We start from the raw sequence: 19,251 nt of genomic DNA on the forward strand, positions 1-19,251 counted from the left end.
TTTGAATACCGCAGTCATAAAAGTCTTCCAACTATGACTGAAGCCAACCTAAGACGCTGGGCTGCAACTCTTCGTCATCATCAAAGCGCTGCGATGCAGTCTAATTCTTGGTGTGCATGAAAAGATGATAATGACTAAGTTCCAAATCAGGGCTGTATGGAGAGTGACCAAACACTTTCCAGTTAAAATTTTGCAGTTCGGACACAGCACATTGCGCAGTATGCGGGCGTTGTCGTACAAAAAACCATCCAGAGCGCAACACGATGAATTTCAGCCACTTTACACTTTTCGTCACAAGAAATCGTATCACAGAGCGTATCTCACAGCTGGTGCGATTCTAAATTAGAGAACACATTTTGAACACGCGTAGCACTGCGAGTAACAGCCGTATGATCTTCTCTGCAACACTTCTCAAAACGAACTAAATCACGCAGAATTCACTGCAAAGACGGCGCCGCTATGCTGATTACTGCGCGCTCTATATGAAAACGGAAGTTACTTTATGAATAGCCCCCGTATATTGGATGTTGCATTTCTGGCAATTGTAGTAATGAGAATGTAACGAACGAAGTTTGCGAACAGAGTTTCCAGTTTGGTCATTTGGTGCTTTGTCTAGGTAGCATGTGCTTCTTATTCACATTGCATATTTGTGAGTGTAATGACCGTGAGTTTTTATTAATTTGCCGTAAAGAAAGTATTCGCTGACTGATACTCTGCAATATAATCCGAAATTAAAGTGTGAAGAAAAAGTAGATTGTGCACTGTATAACTCGATATTTTCAATATTATATCCTCTTGAGCCCTGAGAGTATAGTATACTATACCATACTTCATACATGATTATGATATAAGATTATGTGCAGAGACTCAAGGTGTAGTATAATATGCCTGCATTTGTGCCCTAAGTGTAACATGCAGAATTTTTCCAGCATTTTCCCTCGTGTCAGTTTCTTTTTTTGAAGTGTAGAATTATATTGAACTTTAAAAATAAAAGAACAAATGTCTCAGAACTCAGGAGGATAAGATCGGAAAGCAGATATTAATAACTACATCAACAAAAGAAGCATAAAAACTCAACTTCACCATCTTCGTCCAATTCAACGGTCGCGGGAAAAGTGGAAATAAAATTTTGCAGCAGAACAAGGCATTTTTACTTACAGCAACATCATACATAACTGCAGTTTTTGTTCCATAGACTACACTTCTTCCAATGTTAGTTTTCAATAGAAATAGCTTTACTTGAGTGTCATACGAAATATGAATGCGCTGACTCATTTTGCAATAAAAGTCATTATGAAGAAACTAGAAGCAGCTAAGTCCATATCTGTGAAGCCTGATTTCTTGTGAGGTATTATATTTCCTAACATAGAAAAGAATAGGGATAATTGAATTTAGCTTGTACTTATAGGTATAGCTAGTTAGGCAATTTAGTACCGCATAAAGATATCCCAGTTTTTTTCTCTCTCTCCCAGAATCAGGTCACGCTGTCTTTACGTTAGACTGTTAGATTTATAACTCGACCGAGGCGAGTGGAGACGCGGACGTAATGTGAACTATCGCAGTGACGCTATACGAACGCAGGAGAAGTATAAGTGGCGCTCCGGGCTGCAGGACTCCACTGGCCTCGGTCGAGTAATAGCCTTTATCATTTGCGGAAGTAGCCTATTGCCTATAATATCTAGTGTTTGCACAGGTCAAGCGGAAGCTGCTGTCTCCAGTGCCGAGGTTCCGCGCATTAGTGCGTCGAGTGATGGCCAATGTGGGTTGGTTGAGCGACATAGATGTCCAGGAACTGGGGGAAAACGTGGCTCAAAACATCAAACTGCTCAGCCAGAAGAAAGGGGAGAAGAGTTTGCTAACAATCAAGGTAAAGAGAGCTCGCTAGGACTGTTTTGTGGTATTTATTTATATTAACGTGCTAGCCAAGAGCGATTAGCCAGCAACAGGATAGCACACAATTTACAAAACAGCAAAACAAAAAGAATGAAAATTATAAAAATTAACAATGATAATTACAGTATATACAGAATATTTAATTATAAGCTTGGCATTTCGTCCATCGCTGTGGAGTAGCCTAACGGTTAGCACGCTTTCAGGAATATTTGTCCAAACATTTTCGTCCAATACAACATTTCGTCCAAATTTCTATGATCAACACATTTAAGTCCAGTGGACTAAGTCCGTATCATTTTCGTCCAAGAGTAAATTTCGCCCAGAAAAATTTTAGTCCACAAAAATTTAGTCCAATATACATATTGTCCAATCGTGATTGGTTTTGGATATTCAGATACTAGAAGCACATTTTAAGTTAAGAGAGAAGTTTTATATAATATTCTTATTGAATTTGGTATTCCCAAGAAACTAGTTCGATTAATTAAAATGTATCTTAGTGAAACTTACAACAGAGTCCGTATAGGCCAGTTTCTATCTGATGCTTTTCCAATTCACTGCGGGCTAAAGCAGGGAGATGCACTATCACCTTTACTTTTTAACTTCGCTCTAGAATATGCCATTAGGAAAGTTCAGGATAATAGACAGGGTTTGGAGTTGAATGGATTACATCAGCTTCTTGTCTATGCGGATGACGTGAATATGCTAGGGGAAAATCCACAAACGATTAGGGAAAACGCGGAAATTCTAGTTGAAGCAAATAAAGCGATAGGGTTGGAAGTAAATCCCGAAAAGACAAAGTATATGATTATGTCTCGTGACCAGAGTATTGTACGAAATGGAACTATAAAAAGTGGAGATTTATCTTTCGAAGAGGTGGAAAAATTCAATTATCTTGGAGCAACAGTAACAAATATAAATTACACTCGGGAGGAAATTAAACACAGAATAAATATGGGAAATGCGTGTTATTACTCGGTTGAGAAGCTTTTGTCATCTAGTCTGCTGTCAAAAAATCTGAAAGTTAGAATTTATAAAACAGTTATATTACCGGTTGTTCTGTATGGTTGTGAAACTTGGACTCTCACTTTGAGAGAGGAACAGGGAAGGGTGTTTGAGAATAAGGTTCTTAGGAAAATATTTGGGGCTAAGAGGGATGAAGTTACAGGAGAATGGAGAAAGTTACACAACGCAGAGCTGCACGCATTGTATTCTTCACCTGACATAATTGAGAACATTAAATCCAGACGTTTGAGATGGGCAGGATATGTAGCACGTATGGGCGAATCCAGAAATGCATATAGAGTGTTAGTTGGGAAGCCGGAGGGAAAAAGACCTTTGGGGAGGCGGAGACGTAGGTAGGAAAATAATATTAAAATGGATTTGAGGGAGGTGGGATATTATGGTAGAGACTGGATTAATCTTGCTCAGGATAGAGACCAATAGCGGGCTTATCTGAGGGCGGCAATGAACCTCCGGGTTCGTTAAAAGCCAGTAAGTAAGTAGTAAGTAAGAAGCACATTTTAAACAGAATGATGCCAACAATATAATACCAAATAATGGAGAACTCAAAAATGGACAGGCGTTGCTAGGGAAATGCATACATTAGTTTTATTTAAAATTATCAGGTATAGATCCCAAAGTAATTACTTCAAAAAGGAACAAACCATTGTTCATAAAAGACGGCTACTGCTATCAACACCACTCTTATAATAAGAATCGAACCAGGATATATTGGCGATGTGAGAATCGGTCAACCTGTAATGAAATTACACAGCAACCCGCAGAACTCCGAAGATGGAAATTAAAGGAGGAAATTACATTTCTAAGAAATAGCTGCAATGACTGCATGATCCTTGTTTTTTGAAATAACTGAAAATGAATCTCGTGTTTTATTTCAGTGATTCTTTTTTGTAATAAACACAACTACGAAAATTTCAAGTAAATAAATTTGAACTAAATCAGGTAAGGACAAAATATGTATAGGACGAAATTTCACATAATACTAAAATGACATGGACGAAAAATTTGTGGACAAAATTTGATGCAGGACAAACATATAACTGTACAAACGTAAAATTAGGGCCAAATTACGAATGAACGAAAACGTAATGGACTAATATTCTGCTAACTTTAACCGTTAGCACGTCTGGCTGTGAAACGAGCGGGTTCAAATCCTGGTTCCGTTTTGTTAAAATAACTTGAGTATGACAAAATTTTTATAAGCCTATAAATTCACAAAAAATATCTCAGGTTTTTTCTAAATTGAAATTTAAAATTCTAATACTAGAGTATTACACACATAATTCACACTCGGAGAGTTTGTTAACAGATGTACGCAGAATATTTGTTGTTAGTAGGCCCTATAACTTGTAGAAAGTCCGGTACGTTCCAACTTACGAAATAAGATAAAGTTTGTGGAGATGCTTGGAAAGGTTCGCTGACATCAAAACATACCGAGTCAGTTTGTCTCCTCGTTTCAATTACGGAACACTTTGATTTAGGTATGAAACCAGATTATTAATGTAGCATATAATAATAATAATAATAATAATAATAATAATAATAATAATAATAATAATAATAATAATAATAATAATAATAATAACTGAGATAGAAAATACACTTGGAACAAGTCTCAAATCATCTATGATTACCTACTTACAACTTACAAATGGCTTTTAAGGAACCCGCAGGTTCATTGCCGCCCTCACATAAGCCCGCTATCGGTTCCTATCCTGTGCAAGACTAATCTAGTCTCTATCATCATATCCCACCTCCCTCAAATCCATTTTAATATTATCCTCCCATCTACATCTCGGCCTCCCCAAAGGTCTTTTTCCCTCCGGTCTCCCAACTAACACTCTATATGCATTTCTGGATTCGCCCATACGTGCTACATGCCCTGCCCATCTCAAACGTCTGGATTTAATGTTCCTAATTACGTCAGGTGAAGAATACAATGCGTGCAGTTCTGCGTTGTGTAACTTTCTCCATTCTCCTGTAACTTCATCCCTTTTAGCCCCAAATATTTTCCTAAGAATCTTATTCTCAAACACCTTAATCTGTGTTCCTCTTTCAAAGTGAGAGTCCAAGTTCCACAACCATACAGAACAACCGGTAATATACAGTAACTGTTTTATAAGTTCTAACTTTCAGATTTTTGACAGCAGACTAGATGACAAAAGCTTCTCAACCGAATAATAGCATGCATTTCTAATATTTATTCTGCGTTTAATTTCCTCCCGAGTATTTATATTTGTTACTGTTGCTCCAAGATATTTGAATTTTTCCACCTCTTCGTAGGCTAAATCTCCAATTTTTATGTTTCTATTTCGTACAATATTCTGGTCCAAATCATCTAATATACAATTTCCAATTCAATTCAAAATGTTGATGGAATTCAAATTGTTGAAACGGAAAGTTTCATCACGCAACATAATATGTCCACGTTATTGCAACAAATTAGTGTAAAATAAATAGTGAAACTTAACATCAATAATATAGTTTGCAATCAGTCGTCGGAAACAAAAGCTCACATGATAACTGGCGTACAACATTGACCGAAGTAGGACCTTTAAATGAAGACGAAAGTGGTGCTATTACGGGTATGGAGCCACAACCACAATAGAAATCAGTATTGCAGGCTACATGCCTATGTATGAATCTATACACGGGTGAAACTATTCCAGTATATGAATTATTGGCCATTGTTCTTTGCAATACCATGAAAATAATTAACTGCCGAAATCAGACAAAATTGTCAACCAAATATACAGAGTGATTCACGAAGATTGTTGGAGTAAGCAATGCAACACACTTTTTTTTAAATTAACTGAAAATTTCTTTCCATCTCTTCAAGAAATTCTCCGTGTAAATTCGAACTTTTTAAAGGACGTGTCAGTTAAGCTAGTGACTACTATTAAATGGTGGGAGTTGGTTTTAATGCATTAATATTTTATCTGTTACTACGCCTGTATTGGAATTGAAAGGTTGCCTCTCATATTTTAAGTATGATCTGATAACAAATAATAGAATACCATATTCCATGATAAGACATGAATAAACCCTGTGAGGTAGGTGGATTTATGTACAATGCGAAATTAAAATGCAGGTAAGTATCCTTTTCAAAAAGCAGTTTCATACAAATGGTTTACTGTAAGAAAAACAACAGTGAAATTAAATTTCATAGACAAAATAAACAAACTAAAATTTATAATTACCCTCTAACAACATACACTTGTAATAAATGGATATAGCTACCGGTATCTAGTTTTCGCGAATCAGGAATTCGCAAAATAAGTTTTTTTTTCAGACGATAAAAACAAAAATTTTATATTTCAAGACTTTCCAGGTCAAAATGTCGTAAGTTAAACTGCGCGAAATAGCGTAAAATTTTGTTTTTATCGTGAATTTATTCAAAATTAGAGCTTTTCAAGGCATATTTTTATTTCAATTCTTTACGAAATGTTAATTTAAAGTGGAAGAAAGATATTTGTTGGAAATCACATAAGTATGTGCGTGAATTAATATAATAAGCAGACACACAAAAACACATCTAAATGAAATTCTCAACACACAACTCAATTTCAGAACACACACACTCTTTGACTCCACATTACACTACACAAACACACCCCTACAGGAAACAAAACAAAAGGCGCCAAGACCAGCAACAACCAGTTCTGAAGATGGCCGATAGCAGGCTGAAACATGTAAACAAGGTAATATAAAATTCAACACAAGAAAGACAAATAATACGTTTTCCGAAGTGATATATATGTAGTGTTAAAAGTTGTGTAATCAAGATGAATAACATTTCATCAATATCCGCCCTCTGGCTATTAAGGATTCAATATAATGTTGGAAACGAAAATACGAAGTAACGTACATTAAGTTGCTATTCCAGAGAATGTCTCAATTTGTTTCTTACGACTTTAACAACTGCAACTATAAAATTATGGTTCAGAACCAGCAATTTTAGAATTGAACTAATATAAATTCTGTTATTGCAGGAAAAATCCATACTAATGAAGCCTGTATGGGAACGGACAGAAGAAGAAAAAAACACGCTCTATAAAGTAATAAAGGGACTGAAGTGTTTTCGTCGATACCCAGATGTAAGTTAAAATAATTAATTATGTAACATGACATTTTAAACGTCGTGATCAGCTATTTCATATTCCGTTCGATAGATCGCAAGGTTAATGAAAAAAATGTGTACATTAAAAGCATATTTAATCACATGGAAGCCAACGTATTATATGTGAGAAAACTTGAGATATAAGACTCCTAATGTAGTCAGCATGGTATTCGGCCTTCTAGTAAGAAAACTGGCGAAGGAATAATAAACTAATAAGCCAGCTAGCTCTAGGCCTATGTATTCATTGTATAGCACGAAAAATAATTTAGGTGTGACGGTCTTGCCGAAGCAAACATTTTTATAATTCTATTTATTTTGAGTACTGTATGTATATATGTGAAATGCCTGTTATTATTCAGTTGAGAAACTTTTAACATCCAATCTGCCCTCGAAAAATCTGAAAGTTAGAATTTATAAAACAGTTATATTACCGGTTGTTCTTTATGGTTGTGAAACTTGGACTCTCACTCAGAGAGGAACAGAGGTTAAGGGTATTCGAAAATAAGGTGCTTAGAAAAATATTTGGGGCTAAGTGGAATGAAGCTACAGGAGAATGTAGAAAGCTACACAACGCAGAACTGCACGCATTGTATTCTTCACCTGACATAATCCATCCTCACATTTGTAGTCCTTTGAAAAACTGTTACGGCCTACAAAAATTTTCTTTCCATCGTTTTTGAGGACGTCCCAACGACCTTTTTTCTGTTGGATTATAATTCACCTAACATAATTAAGAACATTAAATTCAGACGTTTAAGATGGGCAGGGCATGTAGCACGTATAGGTGAATCTAGAAATGCATATAGTATGTTAGTTGTAAGACCTGAGGGAAAAAGACCTTTGGGGAAGCCGAGATGTAATGAGAGGATAATATTAAAATGGATTTGAGGGAAGTGGACTGGGTTAATCTTCCTTAGGATAGGGACCGATGGCGGGCTTATGTGAGGGCAATAATGAACCTCCAGGTTCCTTAAAAGCCACTTGTGAGTAAGTAAGTAATTATGTATATGTGCAAAAATGTATGCGTGAAAATGTGTATGTGTACACGTAAAGGCCCATTCACAATGAAAATTAAACATAACCGTAACATAAACACAGAAGTTTGCGCCCAGGCTACCAAATGGGATCATTCACAATGATTCACATACGCATTGACATAAACATTACCGTAAGACGTTAACATGAAAGTCTGCAAACTCCAAACTTTCATGATTATGCTTACGTGATTTGCAAACAGAACACAATCGTGGAGCGCTGAAGTATACGACAGAATATGAGGAAATGGCGTCGTTGATATGTTTCCATGGTTACCAAATATGTTTGATGTTATGTTTATGTTCCCATCGTGAATGATGGTATGACTTCTTGATTTTACCGTAACGTTTATATTCTTAATTTATGCTTAATTTCCATTGTGAATGAGCCTTAAGGGCTCAAATGTTCATGTATAGGTCAATCTGTTTACGAATTGATGCACGTGTTCAACGTATATGAGCCTGTATTGACGTACGCGTGCATATGTTTACGTATTCGTGATTATGTTCAAGTATTGTTGTGTGCTTTCTCTTGTGTGTGTGAGTGTTCACATGTGTGCGTGTGCCCAATATGTGCGTATACGCACGTATTCACTTATGTGCACGCGTGTTTATGTATTGATGCATGTATTCATGTATGGGTGCGTGTGTTCCAAATATAGATGCACATGTATTCACGTATGTGCGCGTATGTTTGCGTAATGATCCATGTGTTCACATATGTGTGCGTGTGTATTGGTGCTTGTATTCATATATATGTGTGTGAGTTTATGTAATTATTGATGCATGTGTTCAATTATGGATGCATATTCCAAATATGGGTGCACGTGTATTCACGTAGGCTATGTGTGCATGTGTGTTCATGTATGTGCGGGTGTGTTCAAGTATTGGTGAAAGTGTTCATTTACGGGTGCATGTGTTTTTGTAGGTACACGTGTATTACGTATTGATGCATGTGGTCACGTATGGCTGCCTATGTTTACGTATTAGTATATATGTTCACGTATGGATACGTGTGTTTCAAATACGGAAGCATGTGTATTCGCGTACGTCTGTGTGTGTTAACGTATTGATCCATGTGCTCAAGTATGGGTACGCGTGTTTATGTACTGGTGCACATGTTCACGTAGGTGTGGATGTTTTTACATACCGTATTGGTGCATGTGTTCACGTATGGGTGCGGGTGTTCCAAATATCAGTGCACGTGTATTCACGTATATGTAGGTGTTCACATATAGCTGCATGTGTTGAAATATATATTCATGGGTTCAATCATACTATCTGCGTGTTTGTGTGTATGCGTGCACGTACATGTAGGCCTACATGTATACACGTAATCACAGCATAAGAAGTTAGACATGAACGTAGCGTTGGAAGGTAATTGTAACCTTGTCTTTCATTCTAATATGCGAGTGTATATAGATTGTATGCCTATGTACAGATGAGGAGAGAGATCTGGAATGTGAGCTGTGCGAGATGGGAAAGAATGAGCTATCAGAAAGAGAGTTTTTTCATGATGGTTAATATTATACGAATCTACCGATACGGATGTTCAATTCAAACTAAAACCTATCTTCACCCTCCATACCCATTAGAGATATAGCCACGGCACATGATAAGGTCACAGGAAGGTCTTGCGTCCTCTGTTGTAATTATGAATATGATGCTCTGTATATGCAGGAAGTGAAGAGGAAGCTGACAGCTGTGACGCACTTCGTGTACTATGGACCTGGCCGCGTGGTGGTGAGACAGGGCAACTACGCACACGCCATCTACTTCATCCTGAAGGGGGAGATCGCGATATCCATCAAGATATGGGACGGGCTCAAGCAGGAATGGGTCACAATATACGGGGAGACTATGGGTGCGGGTGACATGTTCGGAGAAATGTCCCTGTTGCACGATATTCCCCGCACTGCCACCTGCACCACCAGCAGTAAGTAGTGACATAAGTCCGCCAATTGATTGATGGATCCGGGATGGATATTTCTGTTTAATCCGTTTAGATCCATTGTACGCCCTACGTATGTGGTGAGTGTCTAGATCCGACGGAAGGCTCGAGTGGCATTCGTGAATCCGACGCTAACAGGCGGGCCATCTTTCCTGGGCCCTGTAGTTAAGGTTCCGTCATCTAATGCCGGGCCAGAACCCAGATCTGGAGACCCCAAGCCTAGAACCTAGAACATCACCGGAAACTCGTAGGCCTACTACCCATAGACATCAGCGCAGCCTATTTCTATTATTGCAAACGATAGCTAAAATGAGAGGAAAGTGGTTTATATGGAATGGAAGAAGGAAGCGGGAGTACCTCGAGATAACTTACCTGCAGCAACTGTTTTTCATCACAAATTCCTCCCAGACCTGACCGAAGAAAATGAAGGTGAGTGCGCTGGCACTGTAGCCACGGACGCGGCTTCAAGTCCGCCAATACCCTCGCGGCCCATCAGATCCTCGGACACTTCATAGTAAAAGTACAGCTTAACAATCTAATTCGTCATTCAAATAAAAAACGACCATCACTACTAGAAAAAATAAATTAAACTTACTGATTAACACTCACCACAATTTTTAGCACACTTCTCTCACCGACACCAGATACCGGCTTCATAGAATGCCTGTGGCCTGAGATTAACAGCATTTTACAATAGCTCCGTCCGATGAAAACGTGCTTCCCTTTATAATTTTCTTGAAATCTCTGAAGTATAGAAATTCGCTTGGAAATACTTAAAGTCTGGACTGAAAGGGAAGTGTGATAGTGTTTCCCAAAGAAAGTTTTCAATTGTCACTTGTTGAGCTGAAAGTGTGAGATCGAGCGTTGTGATGGAGTAAAACCATTCTTCTTGTCAAAGGGTCCGGATATTTATTTTCGATGTTTTGTCTAAGATGTCTGAGAGTGCCTGTATAGCGCTGAGCATCAATCACTTGTTCACGTTAAAGAAATTCCACAAGCAATGGACCTAGATAATCGAAAAAAACGGTGATATGACTCCCTGCACTTCCTTGCAACTTGAGTATTTTAAATCAAGAATTTCCGGCGTTTTTCCATTCCATGCTACGCCGAGGGGAATGAGTTTAAAAATTGTGGCACTAGGAGTCGTCACCTGTCAGAATGCAATGCAAGAACTGGTCACCTTTCTTCTGATATCGTCTGAGATTCTTCTGGCGTGATGCAGTACGCGGCCTTCCATTTCTTCCTTTGTCGCTTAAGTTGAGAGTTGCACCAGGTTCATTAAAAGCACGAACAGACCAACGTCGCATAGTGCTGATGTCTACACATTCATCTCTATAAACAGCCTTCATTCTCCGATGAATGTTAATCGGGGCCATATTTTCTTCCATTAGAACATCTATCGCAGCACGCTGTTCAGACGCACTGGCATAGTGCTGTGACAAGCCGCCATGTTTCAGATTATAATTCAGAGCTCTCTAGCGGCAAAGGTACGAAACGTGTGTCTGTGAAGCATGGAAGTTAACTGAGTAGAACATGTAGAGCTAGGAACTTTAGGTGCTACACCTTAATTTTTTACTATTAAAATGACCAAATTGGCTTCTCTTGAAAAGAAAACATGAAATAAACATTCCTAATTTTGCTCTGGTTGCAACTTTTTGCAAATTTTTTCAATGCCAGCACCTTTCTGCACATTTTGCCAAAGTCAGCATCTTTTTGCACTTTTTTTTCCACTTTCATTGGCTTCCTTGCTGCATTTTATTCCTATAAAAATTAAACGAGGAAAATCGAACGTGTACGGCTTGACAAGGCTTCTATCTACTGTTAGATAAGACATTCAGGCACCTTAATCTACTATTACACTGTTGATTTTTTAAATAAATGGATAAATCTCCTAATTTCTTAATGTTTTTATTACTCATAGAATTTACTGTTTTAGTATGCTTTCACATTAATTTCGCTTCAGTGCAATCTTGATTGGCAAAAGGTCTCAAATTAGATTGCACCTCAATGAACTCACGTTTGGCCAAATGTCCACAAATTAGTTTGCGTTTCATCACACCACTGGTAGGCAAAAGCTGCTGAATAGAAAGAAAAAGAATTGAGCTTGCTCCTCACTGGCGAAAGATTAATTCTTTTCCTCTCCTTGTCAATATCATTTGTTATATTGGCTTAACCCCAAACGTAGGTCAGTCAGCTGGTATTTTCACTAAAGAGGATGAAACTTTAGCGTATTCAAGTAATGAAATTGGTTTTTGTACTGTTTTTAATGAATATTTACATTTGAAATTTGCACCTTTTTCGAACTTTTTCAACTAAATTAAGGCACTTATTTTTTGCACTTTTTAACCAAAATTTTTTACCTAAATTTCCTAGCTCTAAGAATGTGTGACAGCTAGTACTCAGCAATATGTTAACAATAACACAACAAAATTAGGAGGCATCCTACTTTTCAAAACACTCTATCCTAACTTATTTTCCAGCTACTTGTGAATTGCTGTATTTGAAGAGAGAAGACTTTGCAGCCGTCCTGAAAGCAACTCTCATAAAGGAATGGGACTATAACAAGCAGGCCATGGGAATGTTTCCTTACTTCGATAGATGGGACGAAATTTCTGTTAGAGAGTGCTGTATGCTCTCCAGAATAAATACATTTGAACCATCTGAAATAGTGTACGGTAAGTATGGAAAATTCAAGATATATTGACACATTTTATTCTACACTGACAGATAAAAAACGGAACACAACACTATATAAAATATTTATATAACCAGCATAACATATCATTGCAACAATTTTCCACTTCTTCTGCCAAGAGCAGTATTTTCTTCTTTCTCTTAGGAGATTTTCTGCATCAAAATATAGCTTATGGCCATTCTTCCTCCACTATTCATCTTATGTTTTTCTGTGTAGGGCCGTCTTTGAAACAATAAAGATTGTGGATTGCTAATGATTTTGCTCTTAACCTTAGCAATATATCATGTTATTGGCTGGTGAAACTGCAATAAGTTTTGGTATTTCACCCACTCTGAAAATGAAGTTTGTTGCATAACATGCCTGTAAGTCAAAAGAAAGCCGCAAGATTTTTTTGTGACGTATTGGATTTTACCAAAGAAATTTCTCTTGAAATTATTATATAGGGTGGAAGGGGTATACGTACGAATATTTTGACATTACTTTAAGGAAAATGGATAGCCTATAAGACAACGCCTTATTCATTTTTTCCCCTGCGATAATAGTTTCCCCATAAATGTATCACGTATTTTACGATCTGATGTTATATAAATGATCGTATCATGAAACTCCTGTTAGTTTAGGTTTAGACCATACGTCGGCATTTTGTGACTCTCGAAACAGCCCCTGGAAAACGAAGCAAGTGAAGCGGAGTAGTACAGGCTACACCCCCACGTACAACGGTCTTGCAGTTTGTTGCGCGCATTGTGACAGCGTACAGTACGATTATTTAGTCCTGACAGTCGCCGGAGATGTGCGCCTGGGTCGGGCGAGTCCATTTAGTTACGCCAAGGGGTGTTTGGGTTAGTTACTCGCTTGCCTTTGGAGCGATCGGATGTCAAGCTTGCGGTAGAGCGGTATGTACTTCATTCCTTTACCAACCGCTCGCCCTTATCTCTACTCCGGAGCTTTCACCAATACTCCTATCACTTCCCCTCTTTCGCATCGCTGAGCTATCAGGATTAAATAACCGGTCTATAACTAAAGCCTTGGTTTTTCTGAACCGACGCATGCGAGATGCGAGGCCCGTCTCCTAATATGAACTACATGAGAGATAGTGAGTGGTTTCTATAACTGTGAGGTGCGCAGACCTCGCATCTGGCAGCTATAGAAACCACTCACTATCTCTTGTGTAGTCCGGATTTGTGCGAGGCGGGCCTCGTATCTCGCATGCTTCATTCAGAAAAACCAATGCTTAATATCACTGGTGGCTTGACTTCATAGCACCAAGTTATTATCAAGACCTTGGAAAAATCAACGGAGACGTGAATTTCGGCCAGAATATCTATCCTCGTAAACCATTTATCAATTATTATTATAATTATGTTAAAACTTATCACTTTCTTTTCTGTAATTTCACAATTAAACATTGATAATGATACAACTTTCATCCAGTATAATTCTCCAAGAAGCACTATGGAGGAAAGCAACAAATATGAAAAATGTTATGGAGTTGGTTGTTGACATCATAAACCAAATAAAATCGAAATCATTAAAACATCAGCGATTTCGAAAAGTCCTACAGGATATGGGTGAAGAATGCCAGATTTGTCATAAATATTATAGAGCTGTAAGATGGGTTAGCCGTGGAAAAATATTTCGTCGGTTTTCATGAAGGAAAAAGTGCAGTAATATAATATTTCCATATACCGGTAACAGTACATTTTAAGTACCAGTAATAATTGTCGCCTATGTTTGAAATTTCGCTGATCTAGGATTTCAATATGTTAATAAATAATTAACTGTTAATAGGACATAGAAATTCTCTAGTTGGGAGACGAAAATTGACTGCTAGATTTGGCATTCCTTGCCGAAATTTCAGAACACAACAAATTAAATCGGTAGCTTCAGGGCTATAATAAAATATAGTTATTACGACAGCAGCAATTCTTTTCTTTTACTTACAGACGTATGGAAGCAAAATTTATCAGGAAAGAACATATTTAATTTTCCTTGCTTACACTCATTTAGCAATACTGTATACAATCTATAAAATTACTAGGCCTATGTTACATTGGCCTGTTGAATGAACTACAAATAGATTTGCATAACAAAAGATGCTTTCAATTTAAAATAATTGAAACTGATTTTCAATTGCATGGAAATCCTTGCTTAGAAATAATGAAAGTAAGGCCTGAATTAGAAGAGGAAATTTTATATTTCTTAAACGACATGTTTTTGGAAAATTAATATAAAGATATGGAAGATGTTAATATTTACAAATTGCTAAACAAATTAAAATACGCTAATCTAAGGTCTTATGCAGTCAAAATCACAACCATATTTGCCTCTACATTATATGTGAACAATATTTTACAAAAAATGAAAATTCTACAATAAAAAAGAACTAGTTTTACAGATGAATATCTCATTTCACAGATAAAATTACCCACATGTAATTTTACTCCTGACTTTAATCAGATAATCAAATGCCATTTTTATTTGAATGACTATTCCAGTTTCGTTTTGTTATACTTTATCATTCATTGTTCTACGAAGTTTGTAAAACATAACGAAGAAACTAAATTAAGACGTATCAATAATAATCACCGTGTTCAACGTTGTACTTCTTAAGTTTACAGTCCGGCACTGTAAATTATATATTGCGGTAAGAGCAGCTGTCGGCAAATTTGAACTCACGATACTGGACGGAAGCCGTAATACAAATACAAATGGTTTTAAGGAACCCGAGGGTTCGTTCCCGCTCTCACATAAGCCCGCCATCGGTCCCTATCCTGTGCAAGATTAATCCAGTCTGTATCATCATATCCCACCGCCCTCAAATCCATTTTAATATTATTCTCCCATCTACGTCTCGGCCTCCTCAAAGGTCTTTTTCCCTCCGGTCTCCCAACTAACACTCTATATGCATTTCTGAATTCGCCCATACGTGCTACATGCCCTGCCCATCTCAAACGTCTGGATTTAATGTTCCTAATTATGTCAGGTGAAGAATAAAATGTATGCACTTCTGCGTTGTGTAACTTTCTCTATTCTCCTGTAACGTCATCCTTCTTAGTCCCAAATACAAAATATTTTCTTTAGAACCTTATTCTCAAACATCTTAATCTCTGTTCCTCTCTCAAAGTGTGAGTCCAAGTTTCACAACAGAACAACCGGTAATATAATTGTTTTATAATAGTACATTATGCAACGAGCCTATAATGGTAGTAATTAAGACGCAAGTATGTTTGTTTATGAAACGAGCGCAAGCGAGTTTCATAATTTTCATACGAGCGTCTTAATTATCATTATAGGCAAGTTTCATACGACTTTTTATGCTCGACCATATTTCTAACTTGAAATTACTCAAAAGTATTCATGTTATGGTTATGTGAGTAGCGAACTGACCTGAATTGTGAGATGTGCGCAGACGCGAAAGTATTGATTTTTTCCGAGGCCGAATGTCATTGACCTTGATATAACGTAGAGAATAAGATTAACATTAGTCTTTATATAACCTGGAAATTGATTTAGAATTGAAAAACGAGATGACAACTTGAATTTATTTGAATATTATTTACAATTAACGCTAATTATTATAGTAACAGAACATAACCTTCTGCGACAGAATTGGATTTCCAGCCTCCGTGACTTTTCGCTAATGTCTTTCGATTGCATATCCGAGAATAATCGATACTTGCGGTTTTATAATGGTACAAAGTTGATTTGTGATTGGCTGAACACCTGGACCTTAATGAATAGCTGTACTTTAATGAGGTGCATTAAAGGGCTACTACCAGGTGTATAATTACTACATTTCGGCACGGTCGAGCATAAAATACTGTATGGCTTATACCACTATTAATTTGTCGGTCTATTTTTGAGAAAACCTGTATATTATGTAAGCAATGGTTTATACTAAGGTCAGTTTATGCCGATAGCGCACGAATGTAAGGGCCAAAAGAAAGCGGTATCTTGCGGGGCAATACATTAGATATCACATACTTCTGTTTGTCTACTTTTTAGTAAGAGCGACAGGATTATACCAGATGACACCGGGAATTACAACTTGTAATAAAATTAATTCTGACCAATGCGTGGTTTGAAATAGCCAGGATCCACTGACCAAACCATCTCCTATGATATGAAAACACGGTGTCCAATGAAACAATACAACACAATCTTAGAACTTCAGCTGCTGATGGATTCAGTTAACGAGCTAAGACTCATTGTACGGAATATGTGCAATAATGTGGAGACCATGAGACCCATTATTTCCCAAATAAGAATATGGGCAGTATTGTTGTTTAGTCAACTGCCCGAAGACAGGTAGGCCTACGTATATCGTGCAATACAGTGATGGGGATCTTCATTCCCCCAATTAATTTATATTGTGTTCTTCGTTGCAGGTTTCGGCAAGGGAAGCAATCTGTTCGCATACTTTATACTATCGGGGGACTGCCAAGTGATCCAACAGATGAAAGTCGTCGTTGTAAGGAGCAAAACAAAATCCTACCCTAAGCTACTTTATTCTCGTGGCTGTCCACTGAAGAAGGGTGAAGTCGTGGAAACTGTCTTTGCTCAAGTCTGCTTATTTCTCAAAGGCCAGTGCTTCGGTATAGGTATGGTATGACACGGGTTGGATTAGTATGCTACGATATGATACGATAGAAAAAAAAATATATATATATATATATATATATATATATACACTCTGTATAATGAGTCTGCATTATTGTGGAATTGGTGTGACTAACGCGCGCGCGCGCGCGCGCGCGTGTGTGTGTGTGTGTGTGTACAGGGACATAATTTTATTTTTACTAACATTTTTAATATTAGCCTGAGTATATCTTCGGATTAAAGGTCTAGAACCGGAAACAACGCTTGCTCCCCCTTCCAAGACTGGAGTTCGATGATACTGGCGTAAAATACAAATCACTTTACTACGTATAGGAGGGAAGAAAAGTAGTTTATCCATTTATGTAAACTAGGAAGTATCGCAATTTTGAGTTTGATAATTTTCATTAGGGTTTGTTTAATCAAAATACAGTACAGTATTAACAATAAGTATTTTCACTCACGAACTAAGCTATCCATTCAGACGTATTCATTATGCAGTGTATATTGTACTGTTACAGCACATTAGAGTACAATATAGAGAATGAAGTAAATTGAAAAATAATCATAATATGCATATTTAAACACATTTTTTAAAATGGTGGCCGTTTATTTCCATACAGGCTTCAGTTCTTTTGTGCATATTATCACACTATGGACTATTGTACCTAATTCCAATTACCAGTTTCGTCCTTCGCACGAGTAACTCATGTTGAAATAATTCTATACCTACTCTATAAAAGAGTACCTTACGTACTGTAAATTTAATCTTCACTTCTGCCCGATCCGAAGAGATAAAATTACTCAGAAATGCTATCTACTGTCCGTTCAAGGGGTTTTGTTGCAGGGTCGTAGAAGGGGGGGGGGCATCACGTGACAGTTAATTACTTAACGAGGCCCTTTTATTTAAATTATTTTAAACTGTTGTATAATATTACGCAGACGTCCAATTCATAACAGAAATTAATGTTTTCAGAAAGGAGCTAAGAAAGCCCAGCCACTAGACTTTACAGAGGGGCGAACAGAAGCAGGTGGGGGGGAAACCGGGATGCGACGTAGGCAAACGGACGACAGTACCTGTGCGAAAATATGATTCAATATTGAAAGCTCTTTCGTCACTGGAAAACGCGAACATATTTCTGGAACGTACTATACTCACTAACTCAGTACTGCATACGGGGCCTTGGTTCTGTGTGGAGGACGGTTGTAAGTTTACTAGTAGAAGGGGTGGGAGTGAAGTTCATTAAAAAACTCAGGTACAATAAAAATTGAAGTAAAAATAAAATGATGTCTCTGTATGTAAATGTACTGTACATGCCATTCATTATCTCGTGAAACCAAATGCATGCGTGCATTCGCTGTAGCTCGTAGTATCTTCGGTGTGGGTCAGTTTGCTAGCAAGCTACAAGTGTAAGCGCAGCGAGGGAGGGAAGCTTCCTCTCACGCTCAAGTAGCTTTCGGGAGATAACGAATAGTCTGGATGTATGTTACATATATCGGTGCTCTATACAGAGTGAAAGAGAACCTATTATATTAATTGAAATTGGTAATAGATGAAGTCAATGTGAACAAAGTTTTGTCAAGTAAGAAAAACGATCCAGAGTACAGATTGGACGGCAAAATGAAACACCACAAGCTCATTCACATTCCTGCCACAACAAAAGACAAACATCCTACAAGACGATGCAGTGCGTGTGTGAGAGAAAAAATAACAAGAGAGAAACTAGATTTATGTGTGCACAGTGCGGTGTTCCCCAGCATCCCCTGCATCCAGAAGAATGCTACTCACGATATCATACCCTCAAAGTGTACTGAAAATATTGTAAAAATTTCAGTTCATTTTGTTTAAAATTGTAGAAATTAGAGTTGTTTATTATAATCATTGCAAAAACATACGCCATGTTAAAAAAAAACCGGTTCGGTTAAAAGACTAGCCCTTTAA

General features: G+C 37.5%; 1 protein-coding gene and 1 long non-coding RNA gene across 4 annotated transcripts in view; one reads left to right on the forward strand and one right to left on the reverse strand.

The window, feature by feature from the left end:
* Positions 1 to 19,251, reverse strand: part of LOC138710579 (uncharacterized) — a 153,091-nt gene that overhangs the window by 61,964 nt on the left and 71,876 nt on the right. The gene's annotated exons all lie outside the window — the stretch shown is intronic.
* LOC138710578 (cAMP-dependent protein kinase type I-beta regulatory subunit-like) overlaps positions 1,657 to 19,251 on the forward strand; it is a 31,397-nt gene continuing 13,802 nt past the window's right edge. Inside the window, exons 1-5 of the mRNA XM_069841571.1 lie at positions 1,657 to 1,867; positions 6,906 to 7,010; positions 9,748 to 10,003; positions 12,499 to 12,693; positions 17,102 to 17,314. Coding sequence (XP_069697672.1) covers positions 1,751 to 1,867; positions 6,906 to 7,010; positions 9,748 to 10,003; positions 12,499 to 12,693; positions 17,102 to 17,314 — 886 coding nt within the window. The 5' untranslated portion in view covers positions 1,657 to 1,750. The remainder of the gene's footprint in view (positions 1,868 to 6,905; positions 7,011 to 9,747; positions 10,004 to 12,498; positions 12,694 to 17,101; positions 17,315 to 19,251) is intronic.

Source organism: Periplaneta americana, chromosome 12 (assembly GCF_040183065.1).
Source record: "Periplaneta americana isolate PAMFEO1 chromosome 12, P.americana_PAMFEO1_priV1, whole genome shotgun sequence".
Lineage (NCBI taxonomy): Eukaryota > Metazoa > Arthropoda > Insecta > Blattodea > Blattidae > Periplaneta > Periplaneta americana.